The sequence below is a fragment of the Leptosomus discolor genome, chromosome 2 (genome assembly GCF_034619465.1).
Source record: "Leptosomus discolor isolate bLepDis1 chromosome 2, bLepDis1.hap2, whole genome shotgun sequence".
Classification (NCBI taxonomy): domain Eukaryota; kingdom Metazoa; phylum Chordata; class Aves; order Leptosomiformes; family Leptosomidae; genus Leptosomus; species Leptosomus discolor.
Window position 1 is genome coordinate 76,665,743 of NC_141392.1, and position 25,539 is coordinate 76,691,281.

The 25,539-nt window shown below is 42.1% G+C and overlaps 1 protein-coding gene across 3 annotated transcripts; it reads right to left on the reverse strand.

Moving 5' to 3' along the window:
- Positions 1-1,637: 1,637 nt before the first annotated feature.
- Positions 1,638-15,617, reverse strand: CEP57L1 (centrosomal protein 57 like 1). 3 transcript variants are annotated; one of them, XM_086482438.1, is made up of 11 exons: positions 15,576-15,617; positions 12,456-12,600; positions 10,583-10,762; positions 9,869-9,990; positions 9,337-9,453; positions 8,967-9,044; positions 7,109-7,207; positions 6,318-6,395; positions 5,980-6,209; positions 4,193-4,337; positions 1,638-2,045 (listed from the first exon to the last, which is right to left on the reverse strand). In XM_086482438.1, exons 2-11 carry the CDS (start codon positions 12,595-12,597, stop codon positions 1,824-1,826), a joined length of 1,413 nt encoding a protein of 470 aa, XP_086338564.1. In that variant the 5' UTR covers positions 12,598-12,600; positions 15,576-15,617; the 3' UTR covers positions 1,638-1,823. The 3 variants fall into 3 exon arrangements, with proteins under 3 accessions (XP_086338564.1, XP_086338563.1, XP_086338565.1); XM_086482437.1 differs by lacking the exon at positions 15,576-15,617 and adding an exon at positions 13,985-14,024; XM_086482439.1 differs by lacking the exons at positions 8,967-9,044; positions 15,576-15,617 and having other exon boundaries at positions 12,456-13,249.
- Between the last annotated feature and the right edge of the window lie 9,922 nt (positions 15,618-25,539).

The window sequence follows — 25,539 nt, forward strand, 5'->3', positions numbered from 1 at the left end:
ACCCGTTTTTATGCATTTGGGGCAAATTGCTGGCAATTTTTCTCTCTCAATCCAATGCCTGATGGCAATGTCTAGGGCTGGACCTCTGGATGAAATACAATGCTTTAGGCTCCTTAGGGCTTGGTAAGGCCCTTTTTTTTTGTTCTCTCACACATGGGTACAGAGCTTCAGAGACTATTTAACTACGCCTAGGAATGGCAAAGGCCTATCTTGTGACAGCAGAATACCTACAATCTGAAAATGTTAAAACCAGAAATGCTTACCTTTTTTTTTTTTCCCCTCTGGTATCAGCGATTCCAGTGTCCAGAAATGCATAAACCTACCTCAGAAACACTGTCTATACCAGGAAAATACCATGTTTAGAACTCTGTTTAAGAGGTTTTAAGCATACAATGTGCTTTTCTAAGCCAGAGATAATCCATAAGAAGGATGTCTATACAATTTAGAGAGTGTAGGAAACCCATACCTGAATATCAGTTGAATGACCTGCTCTTCCACAGACCTGATAAAAATGTTTAGTACACATAAACTCCTCTTCTTACCCCCAAAAGCTCACACATACAACTCCTGTCAAAGATTGTAATCGTTTATCCTAAATTTAAATTAATTGCCTGAAAAATTTCCTAATCTTTTGTCTTGGATGCCAGAGCAAAAATTACTGATCCAAAGACCCAACTTTCTACTAGGACCATACATTATTACTAGCCTTTATTCAAAACCTATTCTGACAACAGAGCATGCCTGTAATTTTTATTCATACCTGCGCAGGGGCTTGAGAAGACCACTACATTCACTTCATACCAGAGATCTACAGCAGAAGTTCACTGACACGTCCCAAGGAAGCTATTTTTTCCCGGCATATGCAAACACCCAGGAAAATCAGTATCAGTCAGTAATCTCAAGACAAGAATTTATTCCAACCGAATAACCAGTGTTGATTCAAAGACACAGTTATGTCTTTTACCACATGTACACAGTGGCGGTTGGAAAAGAGTGGACACTCCATTAGCATAAAGACCCATCTTGCATTTGTATGAGTATGGAATATTGCTGTACACATGAAAACTGTACAACACTGGTAGGAGAGATCACAAATTCCACAACATGCATCAGTATGTAGTTCAAGGTCTCCTCTATAACAGCTCCATTATTTTATACTGTGGTATAAGCAGGTTCTGAAGAGAAGACAAGCACCCAAGCTTTTGGTAGTGGCCCCTTCCCTGCGCTCTACCAAGTACACTCTCATTTTGTCACGGTTTAATTAAGTCACGGCTTGCGCTTCCAATCCCTGGAATTAGATGTCTCTAATACTAAGACTGTCAATGAAGCTTATAGAGTAATAATATTAATAATAATGAAAATTTATTTAAATAAGAGACAATACCTCTTCTTCTGCCTCAGTTGCAATGATCTGAATCTTCAGAGAAAAGGAAAACCACTGTTTTTATTCGAACAGAAGCACTAGCCCAAATCATCCCAGAAAAGCAAGCTCTAAGTATCTCCTTGGCAGCAGGGAGAACACCAAAGACCACATATTGTTTTAAGTGTAAAAAAGGTACAAAACTTTATTTGACAAGTTAACAAGTAAGCATTTCATTAATCCATTAAAACACTTTATTATAAGTAAGTGTAGTTGAATTATAACTGCCCTACATGAAAGTTAACTCTGAGGTGAACAAACTGACCTACTAGTGAGCAGGCAGTTAGAATGTATATCTACATCTATGCTGTATCTATTTTATTTTTAGAAGGTATTTTGTGAAATTAAAAATGTACTAGCTGTCAGACAACTTCAAAAACTTCTAACACAGTAAACTTCAGACCTATTGTTCCCACATGGCATCTTTTTTCAGTGTTGACTGAAGTTTCCGCACATTTCTCAGCAGCTGAAGACAGCTTCTGCTTTTATGCCCAGGACAAGATTTAGACACACTTTCCCTTACAGTGACTGCACTCTCCTTTGCCTCTTTTTGGTCAGCACACTGTAGTTCAACATGAGCTACACCTTGCTTCAATTTCTGAGTTTTTCTCTTTAATTTCTGCACCTAGGAAGAAAGATTACTAATTAGAATGCAACATACTCAGAAGACCTACAGCTGCAGAGCTTACTGGACTTCTACCAAACTCCAAACTCAAGATGTCTAAGGGACATAACAAAAAAAGAAAGTCAAAACCTACAAAACTTGCACACAGTTGTCTTGCTGTAACAGAAAGCACTACAGAAAACTGACCTCGCCCACACAGAAAGCATACAGAAAACTGACCTCACCCACACTCAATAGGTTGTTGAACTCCACCACTCCCTAAGGTAAAAATGCTTGCTTGAGAGAGATGGAATATCATCTGTTACCAATTTGTATTTACAACAGTCTTTTTCCATTTCAGATTGTACTAGCCTAACCAAAAAAAGCCCAACAAACCTGTAAAGTGCATACTGTTTATTATCGGTTACTGTATCTAAGCAGTTTACTTTGAAGCCTCATAACAAAACTGGAAAACAGAATAAATAAGGTTGATTGCTAAAGAATGGGTTTTTAAAATGTCAAATAGTAAGTCTTGGCTTGCGCTTGGCATGAAAAGGTCACTCCCGAAGACAAAATTAGGCTGGAAGCATTCCATATGCCAATGTAGGCTTTAAGTCCATTTCTAAAAATAATTAACTTTAATTGCATTCTAGAACACGTTATTAACTGTGAAACACAGAGATGACTGCAGCATTTTTAGCGTGACAGGTTCTAAAAGCAGAAAGATGCATCAGAAACATTAAGACTGGTCTGTACAAAATACAAATATAAATGAATGTGTGCAAAAGGACCATAAAGAAAGATAACAGGCCAAGGGTTACAGCAGCGGCCTGTACTGATAACCAGGACAGGATGGAGAGTAAGCAAACAGACAAACATGAAGAATGTGCTATTTACATCATGACCCTGAGGCGTGTGCTCTGATAAGGCACAGATGACTTGTCAGTAGATCTGCACCCTGATAATAGGCAAGGATGACAACAAGGTTGCACCACATCGTATCTCCTATTCCTCTTCTGATCATCCCAAAATGGAGGCAGACTGTAGCCATAAAGATAGGCAAAAGGAAGAAACAAAGGTGCGGTTGTTGTCCACTGTCTAAGGTTCCTGGAGTATGAAGTCAGCAAGATTCTGAGGCAAGGAATAACACCATAATTGCTGGCTCCTCAACAATAGAAGAGATTTATCCAAAAAAACAGTCGACATTGCCAAGAGAGGCAGTGAGGACTCGACAGTCAATGTCCTTTATCCATATTGCTAACATGCACCACTGACAAGCCTATTTTGACATAAGCACTTTTGTGCTTGCAATTACACGGACAATAAAAGGTTTGAGTGAGTAAAATCTATCAAAGAATGAACGTGAATAAAATTGGTCAGATTTAAATTAACTATCACCTCCCCCTTTCATAAGGTCTCACGTCGAGTTTGGTTTGTTTCCTGTATAAGCAAAGTTCTTACAGGTGAGTCTATCTATCCTGAAATGTAAGATGGAAGAACAGAAAACTATCAGACATAACTATGGATGGCATTTTTTATCGCATGTTCCAAACCAAACTGCTACAAAAGGGATAAGCTGTTCATCTACAGAAGAGTGATTTTATATGGGCATGTGTGAAAAATCGTTATCTATAGCTCTAAAACAAATACTGACAGAACGCATACAGGTTAGGGGTTAAACAAAACTGAAAGGCTTGTCTGGCTGTGACTTTGGAGAAGCTGTGGTCAACAGACTATTTTGTTAAATAAAAAGCTTCAGTATTTCAGTACTGTAAAAGACATTTAACCCAGTCTGTACAGGAATTATAGCTTCTATTTTCTCATTCCCCAGAGGGACAGGACACAAAGGAATGAAATCTCAACGGTTTGTCTTAACGCAGTGAGCAGAAGTGACAGACTGAGCAACCCAGCTCTGTACTGCAGAACTGCCACAGGGCAGGCAGTTTTCCCACCAGCACAGATACCCAGCTGCCAGCTGTAAGCATTTTTTCTTGATCGAAAGAAGGAATTGGAGGTATAAGAACACCAGGCTAGTAGCCTAATTATAATCACCCATACTGGAACACCCTGGCTTAAGCATTCCAGCGACATTCTAGTTAATGACAACAGGAGGCAGAGTTGTGGCAGCTAGTGTGTTACTAGCTAGACAGTTCATATTTCAATCTTACAGTAGCCTGACGCTTCTTCAGCTTGGATATTTGTTCTCCTTTAATCTCCATTTGTTTTAGAAGGCAATCCAGCTGCCGTTCTAGGTCTTCACGAACTTTGGAGTCTTGAATCTCCTGTATTTGCTTCAGAAGTTCTTGATGCTCACTATTACAGACAAGAATAGCACACTAAGTAGTCATGACATAGTTTCTAGGATTTCTTCTAATACTTTCAGTTTATTGCAGGAATTGCTAGCCATTTTTTCCAGAGTATAGCAATTTAGCATTATTTACCCTCTCACCCTGGAATATATTCACACTAGAGAAGAAAAAGTTTCTCCAGTGGGTTTGATTTTCTCATTCCAAATTTCTAGCTGATGTGCATCTTATTCCTCCTTCTTGCCACAGCCATAACAACTACCTGTGTAATAGTATGCAAAACGAGAATTTGGCAAGTAAACAGCAGCTATGCAGTATGGTATTTTCACTTCCTGTCCAATTTAGTGCAGATTTTGAAAGCTTAGGGTAATACTGAAAAGTATTGTTTAAACTAGTACATTTAAGTTTTAGTTTTTCTGACAGATTATTCAAACTAAAATATTCTACTCAAAAAGATTCGCAGCAAAGTGTGCTGGTTAATTAAACTAATCACCTTAATTAAAAGAAATTGCATAGCTCTACTTGATACCTAGATATCTGAACTAGTCAGAAACAGAGGCCCTCTCTTAGATAAATAGCCTCTTTACAAAGGTCACGGCTTCTTTTTTGACTTCTGAGTAACCGCTGCTCCTTGACAGTTTAATTAAAGCAATTGGTTGAAGCTATAAAAAAAAGAAAAAAAGCCTGTCTTTGAATTGCCATGAGTAAGTTAAACATCGCTTTTTGAAGAAGAGATTGGTTGCCAATTTAAATTCTGACACATCAAGGATTTCAAATCAGTGTCAACATTCTAACTGGTTTAACCAACACATCCTCCCCTGTTCAAACCACAGCTCATCATGTTGACTTGCCTACTATGGCAAACTACATAGCTTTGGCCCACAATTCTACAACCTTGCGTTAATGGGAAGATGCCTAAGAACATGACAAGTTGTAACCCACGTTTATTTGCATGGCTAGAAAGATACATACACTCCCATCGAATGCATTAGCTTCTTCCACACCCTGCCCATTTTCTGGTAGGAGACTGTCCCTCTTTCACAACCCCCTTACAAGACTGGCAAGTTCTCCTGCTGTCAACAAGGAAAGGGTATGAACGCCAGATTGTCTCAGCACAAAGACCCATCAGGTACGCACACACGGAGGGAACACAGAAAGAGCACAAAGGAATAGGCTAGATGCTGTGACAGGACGATTCCTGCCACAGCTGTACTAACCTATTCTGTCACACAGACTGACTGCATGCTGCAGGCTTGCTCAACATTAACACCTCCTCTGCAGCCTTCTCCAGGAGAACATTCTTGGCCTACTCTGTAGACCTCAGAACACGTTTAAAATTTCTAAAAAGCACAGGCCTGAAAGATTTTTCATTTACTGCAGCTGTTATTTCAGTAGCAGCATAGTTAAGTATAGGACGTGGAAGAAGAAAAACCCAGCTGAATGTTGCTTGCTCACAAGATCAGTTAAACACCAGGATAGAAACAATTTTTTGAATGAGAAAAGTCCTACCAGTCAGGCCTGCTCAGGCCATTCTGTCAACAAGTAGTCCTACATCTAAAACAGGCTAGGTTTGACTATGGCACACCTGTAGCTTCACAGGGCTACCACTGAAGTCACTTTTACTCATAACAGCAGGGATGAGTACTCACAAGCTCATTTGGCCCAGCTCATCTTGTACGGCTAACAGAAGGTCTGAAAGACTTCTGGTGGCAACAGGTGATGTGGAACAAGAGGATCCAGATTTTGAAAGTGCAGTGCGTCCTGAAACCCCAGTTGTAGCTGCTCTTTGGCTTTGTGACGAAATACGTGGATTGCAATGCTTCATAATATGCAACACACTTTGTACGTTCGCACTAACAGAATGGCTGGAGCTGACAGACTTAAAGCAGAATTATTAAGTTGTTTACAGAAGTGATTAACAATTACAGTAAAGAGACTTATTCAAACTGTAGATGTCAACTTAGTGAGAACATCTGGTTTCACCCACCTTCCCAGCCACAAAAGGTAGTTCACCAGCCTTTACATGTAATTGTGAAAGGCGCATTTTCTTCATTGTAGGCTTTCTCTGCCATAAGATAGACAGGAAAAATAAGACAACAAATTTCAATCTGTTGACCCAATAGCACAATCTTAAACTTTTTCTATAAGTAAAATTCCAATAAACAAGCAGTGAAATGCATCACCAGTTTCCCTCTGGTTTAAAAAAAGTAATTTCCCTCCTGTACGTGGAAGGAGTGGAACTTCCCAACAGCTGAGACAAGTAAATTTTATTCCAGATGCGTTTAGCAGATAGTTTGACAAATAGATTGACATTAAAGAAATTGAGCACTGCTTAGTTAAGTTTGCAAAACCACAGTTGCAAAATTCTGACTGACCTGTTACATATGTTGCAAAATGAATTCTCTTGATTTCAGCAATCCCCCCCAAACACACCATCTTAAGATGCCTGGTTAAAATTGCTTTGGAAACTAATTTTGCCAGATAAACTGAAAGACAGCTAAGACAGGAAATGGAGGATAGCAGTAAGACTGTAGCGGGTTATTGTCATGCTGGTAAGGGAAAGTTTTCCAGTGAGATGCTACCAGCCCCAGCCCAGTTTTAATTACCAAAGCAAAATAAAAAAAAAGAGGTACTCAGCACTGTTCTTCACTTTGGAAATGGAGTAAAGTGCAGCAGACAAATCAAGTGCCTCTTACATGACTGTTTTTCACAAATTCCTATCTCTGTGCGAGTCAGATGCTATCAGCAGCAGTATGCTAATAAACACTTTCATGTTACCTCCTTAGTTTTTTTCTCCTTCCCGTTTTCATTTTTGGGTTCCTTTTGAGATGGTACTGAAGACATCAAAATTCTGTTTATCTCAAATCCTGTTTGAAGCTGTGGGAATAAGCAAATTACATTTAATGTAATACTAGAAGCATGAAGTCACATGGTCTAATTAATTACCTCTTTCATGCATGGATGAGAACCAACTAAGGGCACTATTATCTGTCCTGCTTGGAAGGCATAAGGTACACTTAAAGACTGAACAGATCACTAGGATGCAGGGTATCAGGCAGATCCTGCAGCTCTGTCTTAGAAGTCTTCATTCTCATATTCATCTGCAGCAGCTGTATTTTTCCACTGTAACAATCAGCAACGGAGATAAGCCAATCCTGCTGCATGCTGGGGATCTGATCATAATATCCAAGGAGTACAAACATTTGGAATTTACATTCTGGTGGCAGAGAGAACTGAGCCTGTCTGTGTAACATTGAGGTCAAACCTGCTGGACAATCCTCCGATCGTTCTGTAGTTCGAAGTTGATACAAAGGCCCATGATAAACAGGATAATAGCCATTCCCAATTAAACATAGGACAAGGACTTTGTTTTGGCACGTGTAACAGTTCCAGCTAAACAATGCTGGAAGTCCACCACAAAAGTGAGATTATTCTGGCTTTTCTGTCATCAAAAGGAAGTGAACCACCCCACACCCTGTGTTTCCCAATCCAGATCCAACAGACATAAATCGATCCTGCAGTGAGCTAAGATGGTACTAATACTAGCTTAGGACTCGGTTTACTACACCTAAGTCCTTTCTTGAGCAAATATTTATAATACTGCTAAGTTCAGACTATCTGCTCTGGGAAAGTCATTCTTACTATGTTTCTCAGAAGATAAAATCTGCATACTAGGCTTTCTGCTCTGCAGCAGCAAGCAGTTTAAGCAAGAAACCCAAAAACCTGCAAGTTTTCAACTGTGTCATTCTGGTGGATTCTGGAGGTGGTCAGATACGTGGGCTACAATCTGCATGTTATTTCAGCCTTCCTGGACTGATGAAAACCCACCATCCTTGGATGAGGTATAAAAACTGACAGCAGTGATTAATTAATTAAAGCTGTCAGCTTTGTTTATGGCTAGGTTCTTTCAATATTATTCTTCATTTCTGCATCCCCCCCACCCCGCCCCAAGGGAATGCCACCACAACCGCCCTCTTTCAAAATGGCTGCCACTTCTTGGTGAAGTGAGAGGTTTGGAATACCTGAAGCTACTTTGCCCATTTAACAAAAGGTTTCTTTGATTTTGCTCTCTTTGACAAATATTACTCTCTTAGATGGATGGTGGAGCAACAAACTGACTATGACTTCACAGAATAATGAATTATTCAAGCTCTTAGTTAATGAACAATGTAACAGTATCACTGATTAAAGACTTTTCCACATATAGTCCAGTATATTAGATTTCAGCAGATACTAACAAAAAGAGGAAAACAAACAGAATAACCAACCTCACTTAGGGTATAAGGTTTCTTATATGTCGACTTTCTAGTTACTGTAAGTTAAGGTTATCTGATTTAGTTGCAGATTCTCTGGAAATTCATTCTCTACCCAGATCATTTATAGCAGCTTTGAGACTGACGAACTGTACCATTAACACAAAACCAAGTAGGATCTTCCTTGACTGAATATGCAACACACCTGGCAAACTTTCTACTATGCAGTATATAACTGGTCTAGGTCCTATTCGAGGAGTTCTCCCTGGGTAACAAACATGTGCAGTTTAAATGTAATTTAAAAAAATGCTATTTTGGACAGAGAGGATAGCTCTCTTCAGTCATTAAAAAAATAAGATTAAAATAAAACCTTTTCAGTCTACCTGAGCAGTTTTGTCTTGTATTAGCTTACGCTGACGCTCTTCTTTATGAAGCTTTTCTTCTAAGTGTTTGATCTTGTCCTGAATTTGAAGACAAGCATGATTTGTCACACTTCAGTTTGCCATGCCGAATCAGAAGTCTGAAGTAGCTTGCAATTGTAATTTGGGATAAACCAGGACTGTAGGAATTTTTAAAGCCCAGACTTAAAAAAAAGACTCGTGCAAATGAAGCCAAGGTGGCATTCAGTCAGGTATGCTTTACGATCTTAGCTTTAACAGGGGAAACTTTTGCAAAACTCATCACTATTAAGAGCATGCCATACAAATTATTTCAAATTAATGTCTTTCAGACTGTCATTCCATGCATGCTTACTTCTGCAATTCTCTGAGTAGCAGTAAGTTTAAGACACTCTTTCTCTAGTATTTCAAGCTTTTCAAGTTTTGCATGCAGTTCCAACCAGTTCTGATCTTCCTCCTTCTGAATCTGGGCCTGGAAAAAAGCAAGCAAGAATGGAGTGGGCAGCTGACTGAAATAGTTTCAGACAGCAAAAAAACAAACACAGTACAGTAAAGGTGCTTAACTAGTTTAAATTTAATATTTTTAAATTGCAAAGTGATGAAAAGTAACAGGCAGACAAAGAAGACTTAAGTTTCCAGCAGCCTTTTTGTCTACCAAACGTGCAAGTATTAGCATGGTTTTGCTCATCAGGGGTTCCACCTAGGGAGTCTGTTCATACATTTCATTGAACAGTTGTCATCAGCCAGTCAGACAGTAAATTGCTTCTGTTTGTTACCACCCCGAGCAGAGCTGAGGAAAAATGATGGCCATAATAAAGTTCAGATCTTACATATTTCTATACTTTTTAACTATACCATTATTTTGTCAGTATGCTAAAAGACTTCACCTGTTGTTTTAAAACAATTTTCTTTTCCAGTTCTGCACTGGAAACCATTTTCCTCATGTAATCCAGCTGTTTCTCCAGCAGGGAGCAGCGAGATTGTGCTGTGTTTAACTGCACACTTACATCTACAGAGAGAAACAAAGACATTCAGTTCAGCAATCGGAGGGAGCTACACATTTAGCCAGTCTGTCATCTCATTGAGGAATTCCCTATCTTGAAAACATGCAAGAAAAGTTTTGTTAGTCTGAACAAGTCATATATAAAATATATTTAACCACATAAGACATGAGAACAAAGATGTTTTTCCAGAGCTAGTCCCTAATATGAATTCCAAAGGTGTGAGCACTGCAGTTACTTTGATTTATATCAGCAGATAACCAAACAGAATCTGGTTTCTTCGCTTCTCCTCACTTCTCTCAAGTTAGCAGTGTTACACATGTAAGCAGCTGCTTGCTTATTGTAGGAGTTAAACATACCTCCTGAAATCTGCTTATTCTTTAAAACAGCTTTATGGATTATGCAATACTTGGTTAATATACATAAAAACAAGATCTCAATTTGATTCATAACTATCAGGCTCCTGCCTCTCCCCAGTTCTGAAGCAAAAAAGAAAGGGGGGAGTGCATTAATTAGCAGTTTGTCAAAATAAACAAACACTCCCTGGATTATGCAGTCTCGGAGTTGCTGTGGCTACACCTTATCACTCAAGAGAAATACCTTTCCTCTGTTGCATCAGTTCTTGATGTGCTATGTCCTTTTTGTAGGATTCATGCTCTAAGGCCTTCTTATACTGAGCTGCTGCTATGGAGAGGCTGCACAGATTATCTTCAGCTTGTGATTTCTCCAACTCTAGATGGCGGATCTTTTCTTGAAGAGTTTTCAGGGCTGCCACCACAGCTAGCAAACAAGGCAACAGTTACACTTTAAGTAACAGTTCCTATTATTATTATTACTACAAAACACTTCAAACATCAAAATACTACGTAAATGTTCTTCCTAGGATCATCCCTAAAATGAATTATATTCCCCAGCAGTACACTAACACACACAGAACATACCTGGGAGAAAATGGACATGTTTATTGCATAACTGATATATAAAGCACAGGTCCTATGAGCAAAACTATTTTCACTTCAAATGGTAGCAAGCACAAAGAAATTGTTGCAAACTCACTATAACAAACCCTGGGACTTCTGTTTACACAGAAGCAGGGAACACAGGTATACAAGGTCACAAGTTTCAGCATAATGCAACTGGTGTGGACAGATTAAAAAAAAAAACCAAAACAACAGACTCAGGACAGGGGGGAAATCAGATACAAAGGCACATTTTAGTAAAGGATGCACTTTAAAAACTTTATTGTTTCGAAAGGTAATGATTCAATGTCTAATTTCTTGTATTTGATGATTCCTTAAAACATAGAACCAAGTCTGCAAGGTTTTGCTTTTAGCCTCAAATCAGTACGTGTTAAAATTATGACAAAAATAAAAGTTGCAATTTTAGCTACAAGGAAAAGTCTACTAGCTCTCTGAAAAGGATATACAGCTGTGGAAGTTTAAGACATGTTCTGTAACAAGTCAAGCTTCTTTTCTGACATTTTATAAGCCTTGATAGTATCCCTATACCAATTATCTCAGTAAAGGAATACCCAGCAAATATTGCTAGCTCCGTAACAACTCTAATCAGCTTACCATAGCCCTGTTAGAATAAAATTTAAAACAAAACAAAACAAAACAAAACAAAGAAGCAGCAAAAAGCAGATAGCAAAGAGCAGAAAGATGAAGTGGAACCACTTCTTCCATCTTTCTATTAGCATGGCAAACATTTCCTTACTTAAACACTTAGTTGCATAACATTAAACTGAACATTTTAATCCAAAAAACTCAAACTCTGTATGACAAAAGATTACTACAGAAGTCACAGATTCTTCAAGTGTAGAACAATGATCACACGCACACACATAGGCTATGTCTGTGTAATGTTGCAAAGTTATCCATGATAGTAAATCCAAGTATGGTATCCTTGTGATTCACTGAGCTCTCCAGATATGCTAAGCAATCGAGCATTTGCCCTATGAGCTCCAGAGAGTCATCACCCATCAAGGCACACAACAACCCATATTTCATACAGATTAACTTCCATGCTGCATTATTCAAAAGTCCTCCCAAGGAATCATACCACACAAAAAAAAACTTAGAAGTGATTTCAAGCTAGAGGGAATCAAACAGCACTACACAAAGTCAATTTCAACGCAGCATACCATACTAATGATCTTTTTTTTGCTGTATTTAAAGTCATGAACTGCTTCTGCTGAGTTTGAAGCATTCTCCTTTGCTTTCAGAGGAAGTCTGAGGATTTTAAGTTAAACAATTTTCAAAGCCAAAGTTTATAAGGACTTGCAGCAGTTTCCATTCCAGACATATGACTTCAAGGAGACTACTCCCTCAGGACGTATATACATCCTGTCTCAATGTCAGTCTGGTAATCACAGCAAGTCATTGAACTGAGCAGAACTGAACAGGGAGTTTGGTCAAGGTATTTCACAAGGAACAATTAAAAAGACTACTTTAGGGACATATTTTGGCTTTACCTTGGTTATTGGGGATAGAAGGCCTGTCACCACCAACAGCTGCCAACTTCTTTGATTCTATATAAGCAAAGGCTGCAGGAAGCATCTTATCTGGTGGCTGAAGAAAGCTTCCTATGAAACTGTTCTTTGATTCAGAATCCATAGCCTGTAATACTCAAGACATGCACAGTGAAACTTACAGAAAGTGATTTAGTCTAATACCTCTGGGAAGTTAAAGCAAGTTTTAAATCACTTTGCAGCTGCCTAGAAAACTAGTACAAAGCATTTAACTTGATCCAGTGTAAGAAATGAAGAGTATATACAGCTTCAGCTGATAGAAAAACAGGTTATTTGAAGGTTTAATGATATAACAACTATGGTATCACTCTGGTTTAAAATACAGGGCATGTAACTGGAACAGGCTTCCCACTTGGGCAAGGCTATCTACAGATGCTAGTTCCCAAGAAAGTCACCCAAAGGAGGTATCTAGTAACTGGAGGAAGAAACCCAAACCAAGTCTGGAACCTGTTGATGAAGCACACCCCAGGAAAAGTCGTTCATACTGTGTGGGCAGGGATGAAAGTTTTCAATAACAGAAAAAGTTTCCAGGAACAGCTCTTCCAGCACTGTTTCCAAGGCCGTATAAAATAGAAAAATCATCATCCATCCACACCACCTCTTCAAGATATGCACTAAACCAAAGGCACACAGAAATAACTTCCTTCCTCCTCCAACTTGTCATCATGGAGACATCAATATCTGCATCTCTTTGCCAGGGCTTGCTTGACTTGGCGCCTCCCAGACACCGCTGCTTTTGTGTGCTAACACCCTCAGGGCAGATCCCACAGTTCAGGGTGGCCCCCCTGGCACTGGCATGGCCCCCCCGGCACTGACACAGCCCCCCAGACCCACAAGAAGGGGGCTGCCCAGGCCACCTTTGCCTCACAGGCCTTTTCCAGACAGTTCCCTGTGGGGCCGAGACGCCATCCTGCCCAGGCCCAGGCCCAGGCCACAAGCTCTCGGCGCTGGGTCAGCAGCTGCGAGAGGTCCCACCTGGTGACCCTGCCACATTTATGGCCACACAAGCCATTTATGAGCCTCCACAGCTCCCTCCTGGAGGACCAGTATAAACCACACAGGGATGCCCAAATGACTCTAACGGCCAGCTATGCCGGACAGGCACATCGGCCACCTCCAACAGCACAAGGGGCAATGGCAGTGAAAGGCATGGAGCAGGGACAGCAGAAGTCTCAATATATGGATGAGAGAGTCCTGTGGCCACAGCCAGGGTCAGGGCTGACAGGAGAGGACACAGGCCTGGCATGGCACAGTGCACTAGCACAGTATTCCACAAAATAAGAAATAAGCCAGACTTACCAATTTTCCCATTTCTTCTCAAGCTCTACACATTGGTGATAAAAAAAGACTAGCAAAGCCCATACAAATACACATATGAGCACGCAACAAGCTTCCTACCGCTGCTGTGAACAGAAGGCGGCAACTTTGGAAACTCCAGAGGAAGAAGGTGGTTTTTGCTCACGCCATCTAACCTTTTGTCAGTCAGCATAAGCGAAGACCTGCTTTTCCAAAGTCCCCTGGTGGAACATGGCTCCCTCGCGCGCCTGCAGCTGCCACTCATCAATTAGTTTCCTTATTACTGCCACATAAACAAGCTCTGCCGTTTCCAAGGAGATGGGTTTGTGGACAGTTGTAAGGAGGGTGGAGATCTGAAGCAAATAACAAATAAGAGAGGGAGGGAATAAAGCTCCAGAAAACTTGTGCAGACACACAATTTTGCCAGCACAGCAGAGGGTAATATGCACCCTGTGGCTGGAGGGAGGAGCTCCCCAAACTACTCCTAAGAGCACAGCCTCAGCAAGGGGTGTGAGGGAATACAACACCACGCCACCAAGACGCTTGTGTTTGCAGAACCTCTGCTGTGGACATAGTTATGGACACCTTGCTTTGCCACAGCTTCCCCAGACACAGAGGCTATGTCAAGGAAGCTGAGGGAATGGTTGCTATAGTGCTTGGAGGGTCTGCCAATCTAATTACTCCAGTAAGGGTGCTATGGTGTAGACAAGTCCTTTAACATCTTAGCAGGTAAATACAGTTTATAATAACCATCCTGCATAGAAGTAATCTCTACAACACACGCTGCAGGCCTCAAACAAGGACATGGGCCAGGAAAAGGACCAAGCAACTCTACACCAGCAAGACATCACCAAACATCCTGACTGCTAGGACAAGAAATCTATCAGGAAATAATTAAATGGCTTGACATATGTTTGGACATCACCTGTCCTACCATCACCTTTTTTCTCCACAACTATTTAACTTCCTATAAAACTATCACAGACAGGTTTGCTTTTTAAAACAGGTTACATGTCCCACAACCATTGCAAGCTTAACCTACCACTCTTCAATTCCACGCTACCCTGGATGCTGGTACACAGCCCAAAAGAGGTGCTTTAATACAGATACTGCATCCCAAATGGCAATGTTTGTACTAATATAACTCCATGAGGCTTAGGGGGATTTAACACTTGAACAACACTTGTTAAAGCAGCCAAAACACCGTTGTTTAGACAAGCCCTGGTTGAGGAAATTAGCACACTCGTTGGAGTCTGGGGAACAACCAAGGGAGAAGTATGCATATTAAACAGAGGCTGACAAAATACCCTGGTTACAGGTGGAGGGGAGGAAGAAGGAAGAAACGCCCCACTCCCACCCCTGCAGTCTGCACCGCTGTGGTGAGCGGGGTGAAGCACTTGCATTGTGCAGGTCACATCTGGAGTCACGGCCAGCCTTTTGGGTTTTTTAACCAGAACTGACCCAGCCTGCATTGGTGGATGCAGTGGTGATGGTCAGATGCCCAGTGTTATTTTACACATGAAAACACAAAGCAGCCGTTTCATACATACCCTGCATCAAGCACTGGGCAATTTAGTGCTGCCTATAGGCCTGCTGTTAACTGTTAGCCTGGCCTGGCCACCAATGTTGTCTCCAAGCCTCATCCAGGAGGCTCCCGGGGTGCAGTGCCACATAGTTGCAGCACTGTGCACAATGTACGGTGCCAGGCATCGCAAATCAGCTCTGTGACAGCACTGCACTAATGCAATTACACTGCCCACCTCCTACCTTGTTGCAGCCTGTGTGCTCAGCCCTTGGGTGAGAGGATGAGTAGAGTTGGTCCCTTCAGCGGGACCACTTCTGCCTGTGGGCTCACCTCACGTGCAGGCTGGGAGCAAACTGGCACAAAGGCTGTTGGGAAGCAAGCCCATTCTCGGGTCCGTACCAGTATATGTGACTTTCATGCCTCAGAGGAGAGCAAGCAAGCTGGAGTTTGGTACCTTAAGACAAACAGAGAATTTCCCATTTCATCATCGTCATATAAGTACTAATGTGATTTACCTTTACACTATGTATACTTATTTTTGCTGAATATGGCCTGCATTGAGTGCCAGAGTACTGGATCGGGCTGCTGTAAAAATCAATTGAAATCTTAATTACTGCTGCCTAGCACAAGTAAGCATGCCAATAGTAGGGATTTATTGAACACCACTGAAAGACCATTTATTACTTCCTCATCTTCCTCCATCCTGTTCCTCCCCTCCATTACTAGCCACATCATTAAAAAAGTTTCCAAAAAAAGTTTCTTTTGAAGTTAAAAGTCAAAAAATACTTTGCCACATATACAATTATGTCCCATACTGTAAAGCAGCATATGGAAAAGCTTTTTCTACATGTGAATTATAGCAGATTCTGGGAATAACGCAGGCTTAACAGTTTCCCAAAAATACATGCTAAGGCAATAACGTGATGATGTAAGTGATGCTTCCAATAAGATCTCCAATGTTTGTTATCTTACAGAGATCCTGGTTCATTCAAATTGCTGTGAGGGTAACTTTTAGAACCAGAAAGAGGTGCTGTTAGAACACCTTCAAAGCTTAAAAAAGAAAAAAACAGATCAAAGCATTCTTCAGAAAGAAATACAAAGATATCTATCTTCTGACCTGACCTACTGAGCATACACAATTTTTAGTTGGGTTTTTTTTTCATAACTGGAAACAAAGTCTCAGATTAATCAAGGAATGATTCACTGTTTATCTGACATATTATAAGAGAAATCTTAAAGAATTGCCCCAACACAGCTAAACCAAGAAACTCACAGAATGCTGGCTGCCGCCTCATCTATTTGAGCCAAGCCCTGCTGGTGAAAGGTTATGTGAGAAGCCATTTTTGTGACACAATCCAAATTGGTCTATTTTTTTCCCCTTTCACTTTCCTTTGAGAATCAAGGAAAAAGCTTGGTCAGCTGTACTAGCTGTGCTGCAATGCTCTTTCAGCCTTATTCCCAACAGACAAAGAACAGCCTTTCCACTGACAAAAAGAAATAAATAACGTTGTAGGCAAACTGCATTGTTGTTTTGGGAACACCCAGTCTCTAGCATCCTGACACAACTGCTTTAATCAGCCTGAAACATATGACCTTGCTCAGGACATAGCTGGCACTCATGTGCCTTCTTTAATCTAAGTGAGTTAGGAATGAAGTGGTGACAGCTGCAAAACCAACAGGAAGTGAAACCTCACTGAATCAATAAGGCATTTCAACGTGGTTTTAAGTTCCTTCGAGTCCCACTTTAAAAGAATTTAGAACAAACGACTAAAATTTGTTAGAGCAATTAAGGGACTTGGGAGCTTTTTGAAAAACTGACACAGGCAAATCCATGGGAGTTAGCTTGTTGTACAAACTGCGGGACACAAACTGACAGTCTCAGAACTGGATATACAACATTTAAGTGCCCAGTTTCTTCCTTTGATACTATTGTAGCAAAATCTATTCAGTCCTGAATTTCAAGTCTCATGCAGAACTTTAATACAATCATTTGTTTTCATTTTTTCTTGGAAGAAAATGAAAACAAATTACATTCTGTGCTTTCTCATGACACTGTACGTACTGTGAAGTATGATAAAACCTGGTATTTTAATGAAAAAACCCCACCTCCTAAGCCATTTGTTTCATTGTGTCACACCTTCTAAGCATTCATACTGACATTTCTCTAGTTCCTGTTTGCTAGAGATAGAGAGACAGAGAAGTAAAAAGAGGAAGAAAGAAAATGGAATGAGTTATAGAAGTACTTTGGGAACAAGGCAAACACATAATCGGGTGGGGGAAAACCAGAGATTTTTTCAAAGACAATTTTTTTAGGAATGGGTTCTAACCTGACAGTGTATCAAGCAAACTTGAGTCACAATGTCATTAGAGGTTTGCTGTTGTCTTCAACGAGCACAGCAGACCTAATTTCTCATTAAACTGGGCCTTCATTCACAAGTGCATGATAAAATCATATTCAATACTTTGTGGGGAAATCGAGCTGATGCAAACTGCTTTAACCTGTACGAGCAGATGATAACAGAACTCAGCATTCAGAGGAGCAAGACTGCAAATTCCTATCTAGCAACAATTGCTATACTAGCATGAAAGCATCTGACCTGTTATCAAAACAATTACATTTCTAAGTCTTTAATCAGTCCAAAGTAATTAACTTTTTTTTTGTAATAAGCATCAAACACAAAACCAAATACTATAAATGGTCACTAAAACACTTCCTCATTTCCCTCGTAGTTCTGGTCCTCTTCTCCTTTCATCCACCCGCATGCTTTTTCTCCCTCATCTCCTCACTTTTCCTTGTATTTACATCATCTTATAGCTTTGTTCCTTGCTCTTCTCCCTTTGGTCGTCTTTTTCTCCCGCTCTCTCTTCTAGCATAAAAAGTTAGGGTTTTTTACCCAGTAAAAAGAGACATTTTTTTCCCACAAGAGTACAACTATCAAATTTCGTCCCTTCATACTAAGGATCCAGTTGCAACAGGTGCTCTTTGCTCTTAGTACACTGACTGATGCGGAAATGGAAGTTGCTCTCCTCAGCACTCCACATGAAGAATGCAAAAAGTTACTTTTTCTCCTTACTATTATTTTCTGATTATGACGCCATCACAGAGTCTTCCTTATGTAGTTTGCTTAGCTTGGTCCCTTCTCTTCATCCTCAAAAATCTGCTTTTGCTCATTAGATTGGTAGCAGCTCTCACAGGTTTCTAGAGAGCAAAGCAGAGCACGTGTGTCCTGACAGATGGAACGGCAGGAGGAAATTACTGGCTCTGGCTATTGACCCTTATTAAAAAGAGGAAGACTTTGCTTTTGTGGAAAGGGAAGGTTTTCAAGGGCAACTGTCTCCCATATAGAAGACTGTGTATCAGTGCACAGGCAGAATAATTAGGGATTAGAATGGCAAATGCAAAAAGGAAAAGATATTAGAGTAGGGTGGGGCAAATGTAACAGTGGGTTGACATGACAATCATACTGAAGAAATATAACGAGATAGAGGATAGCTATTGCAGGTACTGACTCATTCAGAGTAAACACTTGTACTGCACGATAATTTTCACCTTTTATGTCTCAAATATTTAATAGGATCATTGAAAGATAGTTCTGAACATTGCAACTTGCCCTCTAGGCAGATGAAACAGACTGAGTCCCCACAGTTGCCTTGGAATGTATTTTCAAAGTAAACTTCTGTTTTTACCAATACTTTCTCATGGAAAGTGTCAGTCTCTTCATCCAACATCCTTTAACTTAGCATGGAGATGGAGTAGGAGGCAGATTTTTAGCCAGATAACTAGAAGAGCATGACATGGATGAGCAGAGAAACACAAAGAGGGCAATTATTCACGGCATTTGTCTCTTTTTACCTACTACCAGCCCTTCATTTTTTTCTTTTTTCATATATTCCTGTGCTGCTGACAACTAGGCACCTGTCAGGGAACAAGAACTCCATTCTGCCTTCGTACATCAGGCCACCTAAGAACAAAAATGAGAAAAAAAATACTAACAAGGAAAAGAGAAGTTTCATTCCTGGCACAAAATGAGTCCCAAAGTCATCTTTTGTCAGCAACAGTTGTCTTTAAAGATGCAAAAAAATTGCAAGCAGACCTGAGTCAGAGCAACTGCTCAGTCTTATTCTGGAGACTACTTTGTTGAAGAAAAATTTTAAATAATAACATCTGTTTACATGATTCAGAATGTTCATAGCAACTCCAACACATCCACATTGCACATCCTGAACAGGTCCAATATGCTAAGTTTTAATGCCAAATAGTTTGTATATCACAGAGTCTAATGAGTACTCAAAAATGCAAAAGTGGTCTATCACTACTTCTGCACAGAGTTGTCAGGGAAAACTTACAACATTCAAAGCCATACACAGAATACTTGTTTCATGTAATCTGTATATTTAAACTTGCATGACTTCAGAGGTGCAGAAAAAATGTGAGTAAGATGCTATGAAATCCTGCACAATGTTGCATACACAAAACTAACTTCAATTGATTATAAATTATTTAAGAGACGTTTCTCCCTTATTAACTAGATGCACAGTTTCTGATTGCAAGGTAATTTAGTGGATCTCTGGGGACTTCACTTAAATTCTTGCTATTCTGTGTGACCTTAACAAATCACAGAGGGATGGGACTGATAAGGGACTGATGTTCCAGGATACATGAGCCTTCCAGCCTCAGGGCTGAATCCTGAGCTTGGTAATGATAGGCTTACATTCCCTGCATGTAAAAGAAGTGCAGGTATACAGCCAAAACAAGCAGCACACTCAGTGAGGAGCTAACAAAAGCTGTGTGCGGGGGAAACTCTATGAACATAGATGTGTGTGAAGCCCCACCCTGGTGCTTGGCACCTTTGTCCTCTTGGGACTCAGAATTTGGAGTCCTCTTCTGGTGGTGAGTAACAAAATATGTTTTTTAAAACAATGAATAAAGAGTCCCTGTAGCTTCTCTGGACTGTGACTTCATTTCATGTGGCTGCTGGCCATAGCATTTTTCTTTGTGTTATTACTGGAAAACACCAAGGTCTGTGTTAACAGACAGCCTGCCAAAGGTGTTTAAAAGGCCTATTGGGCTGTCAGCAGATAAAAATTCCCAATTAAGCAATGTTCATTTTCTTTTAACATGTAGCTGGAGGAAATAGTGTCCATCTTCTCTACGCTGTTACCAGCGGTTAGCGCGTTGGCCGGGAAGTGGGAGTTCCTGGGGAGCATTCATGCCGCATCCCTGACCACCATGGTAGACTGGGAGGAGGAAGAGCAGGAAGGAAACAGGGAGTCACCACCTTTTCGTTTGAAGTTACGACCCTGTTCAGAAAGGCGTACAAGAGTCTAGGACAAGGAGAAGGCAGCTGAGGTAAAAGACAGAGTGAAACAAGAATGTTTCACTCTCTCGCCTAGTTTAATCATTGAAAGAGAGTTCTGGGTTTTATTTATGCATTTTTGTAGTAAATAGTTTCTGGATACAAAAGAGCACTGGCTTGGGAATAGCTACAAGAAACCAGGAGTAAGTGTCTACAGCTCCCTGTATCTCCTTCCTTCTAGTTCACACCAGTGCCACACATTTACTGTCCTTTCCAATAGGGACACAACTTCAGCAGGCGAAGTGACGAATGCTTCCCTTCCATTTTGTGGTCCCTCTGAGCACCTGGGACTCTCTCCTGGGATTCACAAGATGTTGATGTAAATACCTTTGAACTAAAAGCTGATTCTCTTATCACTAGGTTACAGCACTGAAGTGAGCACTTCAAATGCGGCTGGGCACTGAAGCCAGCTGTGGCTATAACAGAAGAACCTGACTTGTTTGGCTCAGAGAAGTTCCTCTCAGCTGGACCTCTCTGGGAGCTGCTCTACCTACTTCCTAGACCACAAATGGGCACAAAGGGGAGAGAGGTGCCAAGATGTCCAGCTTGGGGCAATTCTGCATGTTTCTATCCAGAAACAGACTAACAAAGTTCAGGTGGCTGCTCAGTGGAGTTTTTCAGATCTGAATTTTTAGTTTACCCATACTCCTTTCTGGGGTCTAGCCCTTAATCTTTCAGGCTATGTTTATACGGTTAGATGGAGTATAGTCAGAGAGCGGGCAAAGTATAGCAGGACTTTAAGGGGCCTGTAGTTCTGATACATCATAGCCCAGCTCTTCTCAAAGCAACCCACCCTTCAGCATAAAACTATACCATAGTCCTTCTGCAAGAAAGATTCGGTCTCCTAAGAAGAAGCTGGTGGCTAACTTACTCATCCCTGCTGCATTTGTGACCTCTAAGGAGGCAGGGTTGCAGAGTTTGGTGCAAAAGTACACATGCAACCCACAGTAGGCCAGAACACATGGTTGATGTACAAACATGTGCTCAAAAGCAAAACAAGGCCATAGTTTCTCCCACATGTTATGCTGTAGCTTGCTCGATCATTGAGGCTAGACTGTTGAGATGATACGTGAGTCTGGGCTTGGGCCTGGGTTCAAAGACAGTAGAGGGAGTAGCCTCTGGCTTTCTGGTGTCTCTGCAAAACAGGGGTCAAACTTTGCTTCCTCAGAGGGCTGCTGTGAAGAAAAACGCATTAAATACTGTGGAGTGCTCACTTACCGTGGCAACATGCCAAAACTCAGATCTAAACAGGGAGGGTGAACTTTTAGAAGATAGAGATCCCATTCTAGGTATTTAGTAGTTGGAATGAAATAAGCCTCAACAAAAACAGCTGTAAACAAACAAATCTAATTTAAAAAGCAGTTCCTTCTAAGTTGCGCAAGTTTTACCGTGTTATTACTAGTTCTCCAGTAATCGACTAAGTGTATTCTGCAGTAAGGTGCTCTTTTGTGACATGCAGAAACCGGAAAACACTTTTTAAAGTAAACATAATATAATTTATATCTTATATCTTAGAAAAAACATGGAATACAACTACTATATACTGTATTTTCAAAAAATAATTCTGCCATTGGATATCATTTGCATTTGGCTACAGAAGTCCTTATCTAGTTAAAAAAAGAGGGAAGTTGATAAATCATCAAGGAAGGAAATACTGAGGTTTAAAACAGCCACAAATTTGTTTTTCTTCAGCTTATCATTTTAAAAGCTCAAATGCTGTAATTCTGGATGAGTTGCCAGATTGTTTCCTTCATAATTCTGCCTTTCTCTTATCCATTCTTTAGGGATCAAAAACAAGCATATTAACTTCAGTCAGTGAACACACAAATCAAACAAACACATTCCCCTAACTTCTGGCTCTGATTAATTCCACTGGTAGCCTTTGACCTTGATTTCCCCAATGTCTTGCGGTACATACAGAAGCTTGATCTGGTATCGGAAAACTGCAGAGATTTGGTTTGGAAAAAATAAAGCCACCTTCATCTCCATTACCAAAGTAGTACATTAAAATCTATAAAACAAAGGGCTGAAATCTGAAGTTTAGGCCTTGGAGCCAGTTTCACAATCTGTTTCCTGTAGCCAGAGTTCATTTGCAGCCAGTGGAAAAAACAACTTCTAAAAGATAAAAGGCAGTGCTGTGACTTTCTATCAATCTTAGTATTCAGTGTGGGAATATAGCCCTACCAAACTCTAAAACCAATGCTTCAGTTCTGATCCTGGTTCAGTTTATCGATCTTGGATGTATGTAGCTGTTGTCAAGAGACACCCAGCAAATGCAAACTTATCATGGGAAAAACGAGATCTGTCCAACTTCTGAAGATCAAAATTTAGATAGAAATTAAGCAAGCATACGTGACATGCCCATTCACAGGAAAGCAGGGAGACCATAACGAGTGACGACAGAATGGGACGGGAAGCTGAAGTGGTAGCTAATGTAGGAAAAAAAAAAAAGAAAACATAAAAGGCACTGGCAGAATTATTCTCTTTGAACCTATCAGTTATGACGGGTGGAGGCCTTGAGTGCTTAGAGAAGTCAAGACTCACATTTATTACAGGTAGTGATGATTTCAGTAGATATGTTGTTCATGAGGGTGCCAAAGGCCTAGAGGAAGCAGCTGCATGAAGCAGTCCAGGCCTGTCCTCATTGCTGAACAATGGCAACGCAGAATCCTTTAGAAAGGATTTTATGGGAAAAAGAGATTGGTCCTCCTTGAAAGGTACAGGTAATGACAGAATGACACTTATTTTGCAAGCTTGATAGAAACAGTGCCAGAAAACAAAAGGAATGTCAGATGAAGAAGCTAGATTCTTTACAAATAGAAGAGCTGCTGATGGCTGGTGTTGGCGATCCAGCGCAAGCTCTGTTCCTGGACTCAGAAGCGGTTTCTGTATCTTTCTGTGGTATGCGAGTAGCTTGTTCTGCATTTAATTTCAGTTTTGAGGTTTGAATTTTAGACTGGGAAATGTGTATACAAGAAACGTAAAATTATTACGCAGGACCCTATAGGCCCAATGTCCTGTTTCTGGTTTGCTTGCAAGCATTCTTTTGCCTTTTGGTATTACTCAAAATTGTAGTTTTATGATTGTTTTAACGTGACAGCTGCAGACAGGTGGTTCTGCCCTGGTTTCCCTCTCCCCTTCTTTGCCAAGAGATGAATTGGATCAAGGAACCAACTTGGCTGAAAATTAGCTTTACCAAAAAAAGTGCCTTTTTTCCCTGCAGGAAAAGCAAGGGAAACAGCAATACCAGCCCATTCAGTGGCAGATCACACTTAATCACAGAATGGTTGAGGTTGGCAGGGATCTCTGGAGGTCATCTGGTTCAATCCCTCTGCTCAAGCAAAGCCACCTACAGCCAGTTGCCCAGGACCATGACCAAATGGCTTTTGAGTATCTCCAAGGATGGAGACTCCACAAGCTCTTTGCGCAACCTGTGCCAGTGCCTGGTGAACCTCACAGTAACAAAGTGTTTCCTGACGTTCAGAGGGAAACTCCTGTGTTTCAGTTTGTGCCCATTGCCTCTGGTCCTGTCACTGGGCACTGCTGAAGCGAGTCTGGCCCTGTCCTCTTTGCCCCCTCCCTTCAGGTATTTATATACACGGATAAGATTCCCCTGAGCCTTCTCTGCTCCAGGCTCATCAGCCCCAGCATAACTCGGATTAAAAACCCCTCGGATTAAGTTGGATAAAAAGACTGTGGAACTGTTGCCCAATTTGAATATTCCAGGGATTACGCCCCCCCCCCCCCCCCCTTTCATTTCAAGAGTTGCAGGCGCTGTGTTTTGCTTGCATGGACTGTTTTTCCCTTTCTGCTGAGGCGTTTGCTAAGGCTACACCACAGGCTCCTGCTGAAGCCTGGCGTACCTGCCAAGCCTTTGCAGCTGCTTAAAACACCCGCGTGCTTCATTTTTTGCCAACGCCAATTTCTGAGGCAAACCCACTACCGCAATCGCTTTCCTCCGGGCTGTCGCCAGCCACCTGCTTTCGATAGCCTCCTGCGGTGGGACACAAAGAAATCCCCGACATCACGGGGAAAAGCCGTGCAGAAACGGCAGCGGACGCTCTCTCTTACCCTTCCTCGGCAGCAGGCCGGGCTCCAGGCGCAGCCACCCCCCCCCCGGAGCGGCCCCGCAACGCCGGGAGGCCGCAGCGATCGACCCGCCCCGCGACCCCCGCCGTGCCGCGCGCTGCCCGCCGGGACGCGTAGTTTTCCCCCGAGGGCTCAAGGGCCGCCCTCCGCCCGGACTACACATCCCAACACCCTCCTCGGGGCGCTGCCGCTCCCCGCCGCCATTGGACCGCCGGCGGCGAGTGCTGAAAGGCGATTGGCTGGTGGGAGCGCTCGTCATTTGGACTTCCCGTGTTGGGCGGGGTTAGTTCCTGCCCATCCCTGCCCTTCCCACCCCCACACCCCCCCCCCCGGTGAGGGGTTTGTCGGGGGGTCTGTGGCAGCCCGGCCCCGGCGGGGAGGACTGAGGGGGCCGCCCCGCGGCGGAGAGGCAGGGCCGGGGCCGTCCCCTTTCCCTCCATGCCTGGGGCGGGGAGGAGGAGCCGCCGGCGCCGCGGGGTGGTGGCTGCCCCGCTCCCCGCCGGGAGAGGAGAAGCCGCAGCGGCTTTGCTGTCTCGGCGGTCCCGGCGGCGGTGGGCGGCGGTTGGCGGGAGCGCCCGCCGGGGCTGAGGGAGCTCCCGCCCGTCCTGCCCCCCATGCGGCGCAGGCAGCGGTCTCTCCGCTCGCCGCCGCGTTTGTCGTCTTTGTGGGCGGGTTGGCGGCTGCCGGGAGCCCGCCATGGGGCGGCCGCGTCGGGGTTGCTGAGGCGGCGGCGGCGGTGGGGAAGCAACCGGACGGCCCC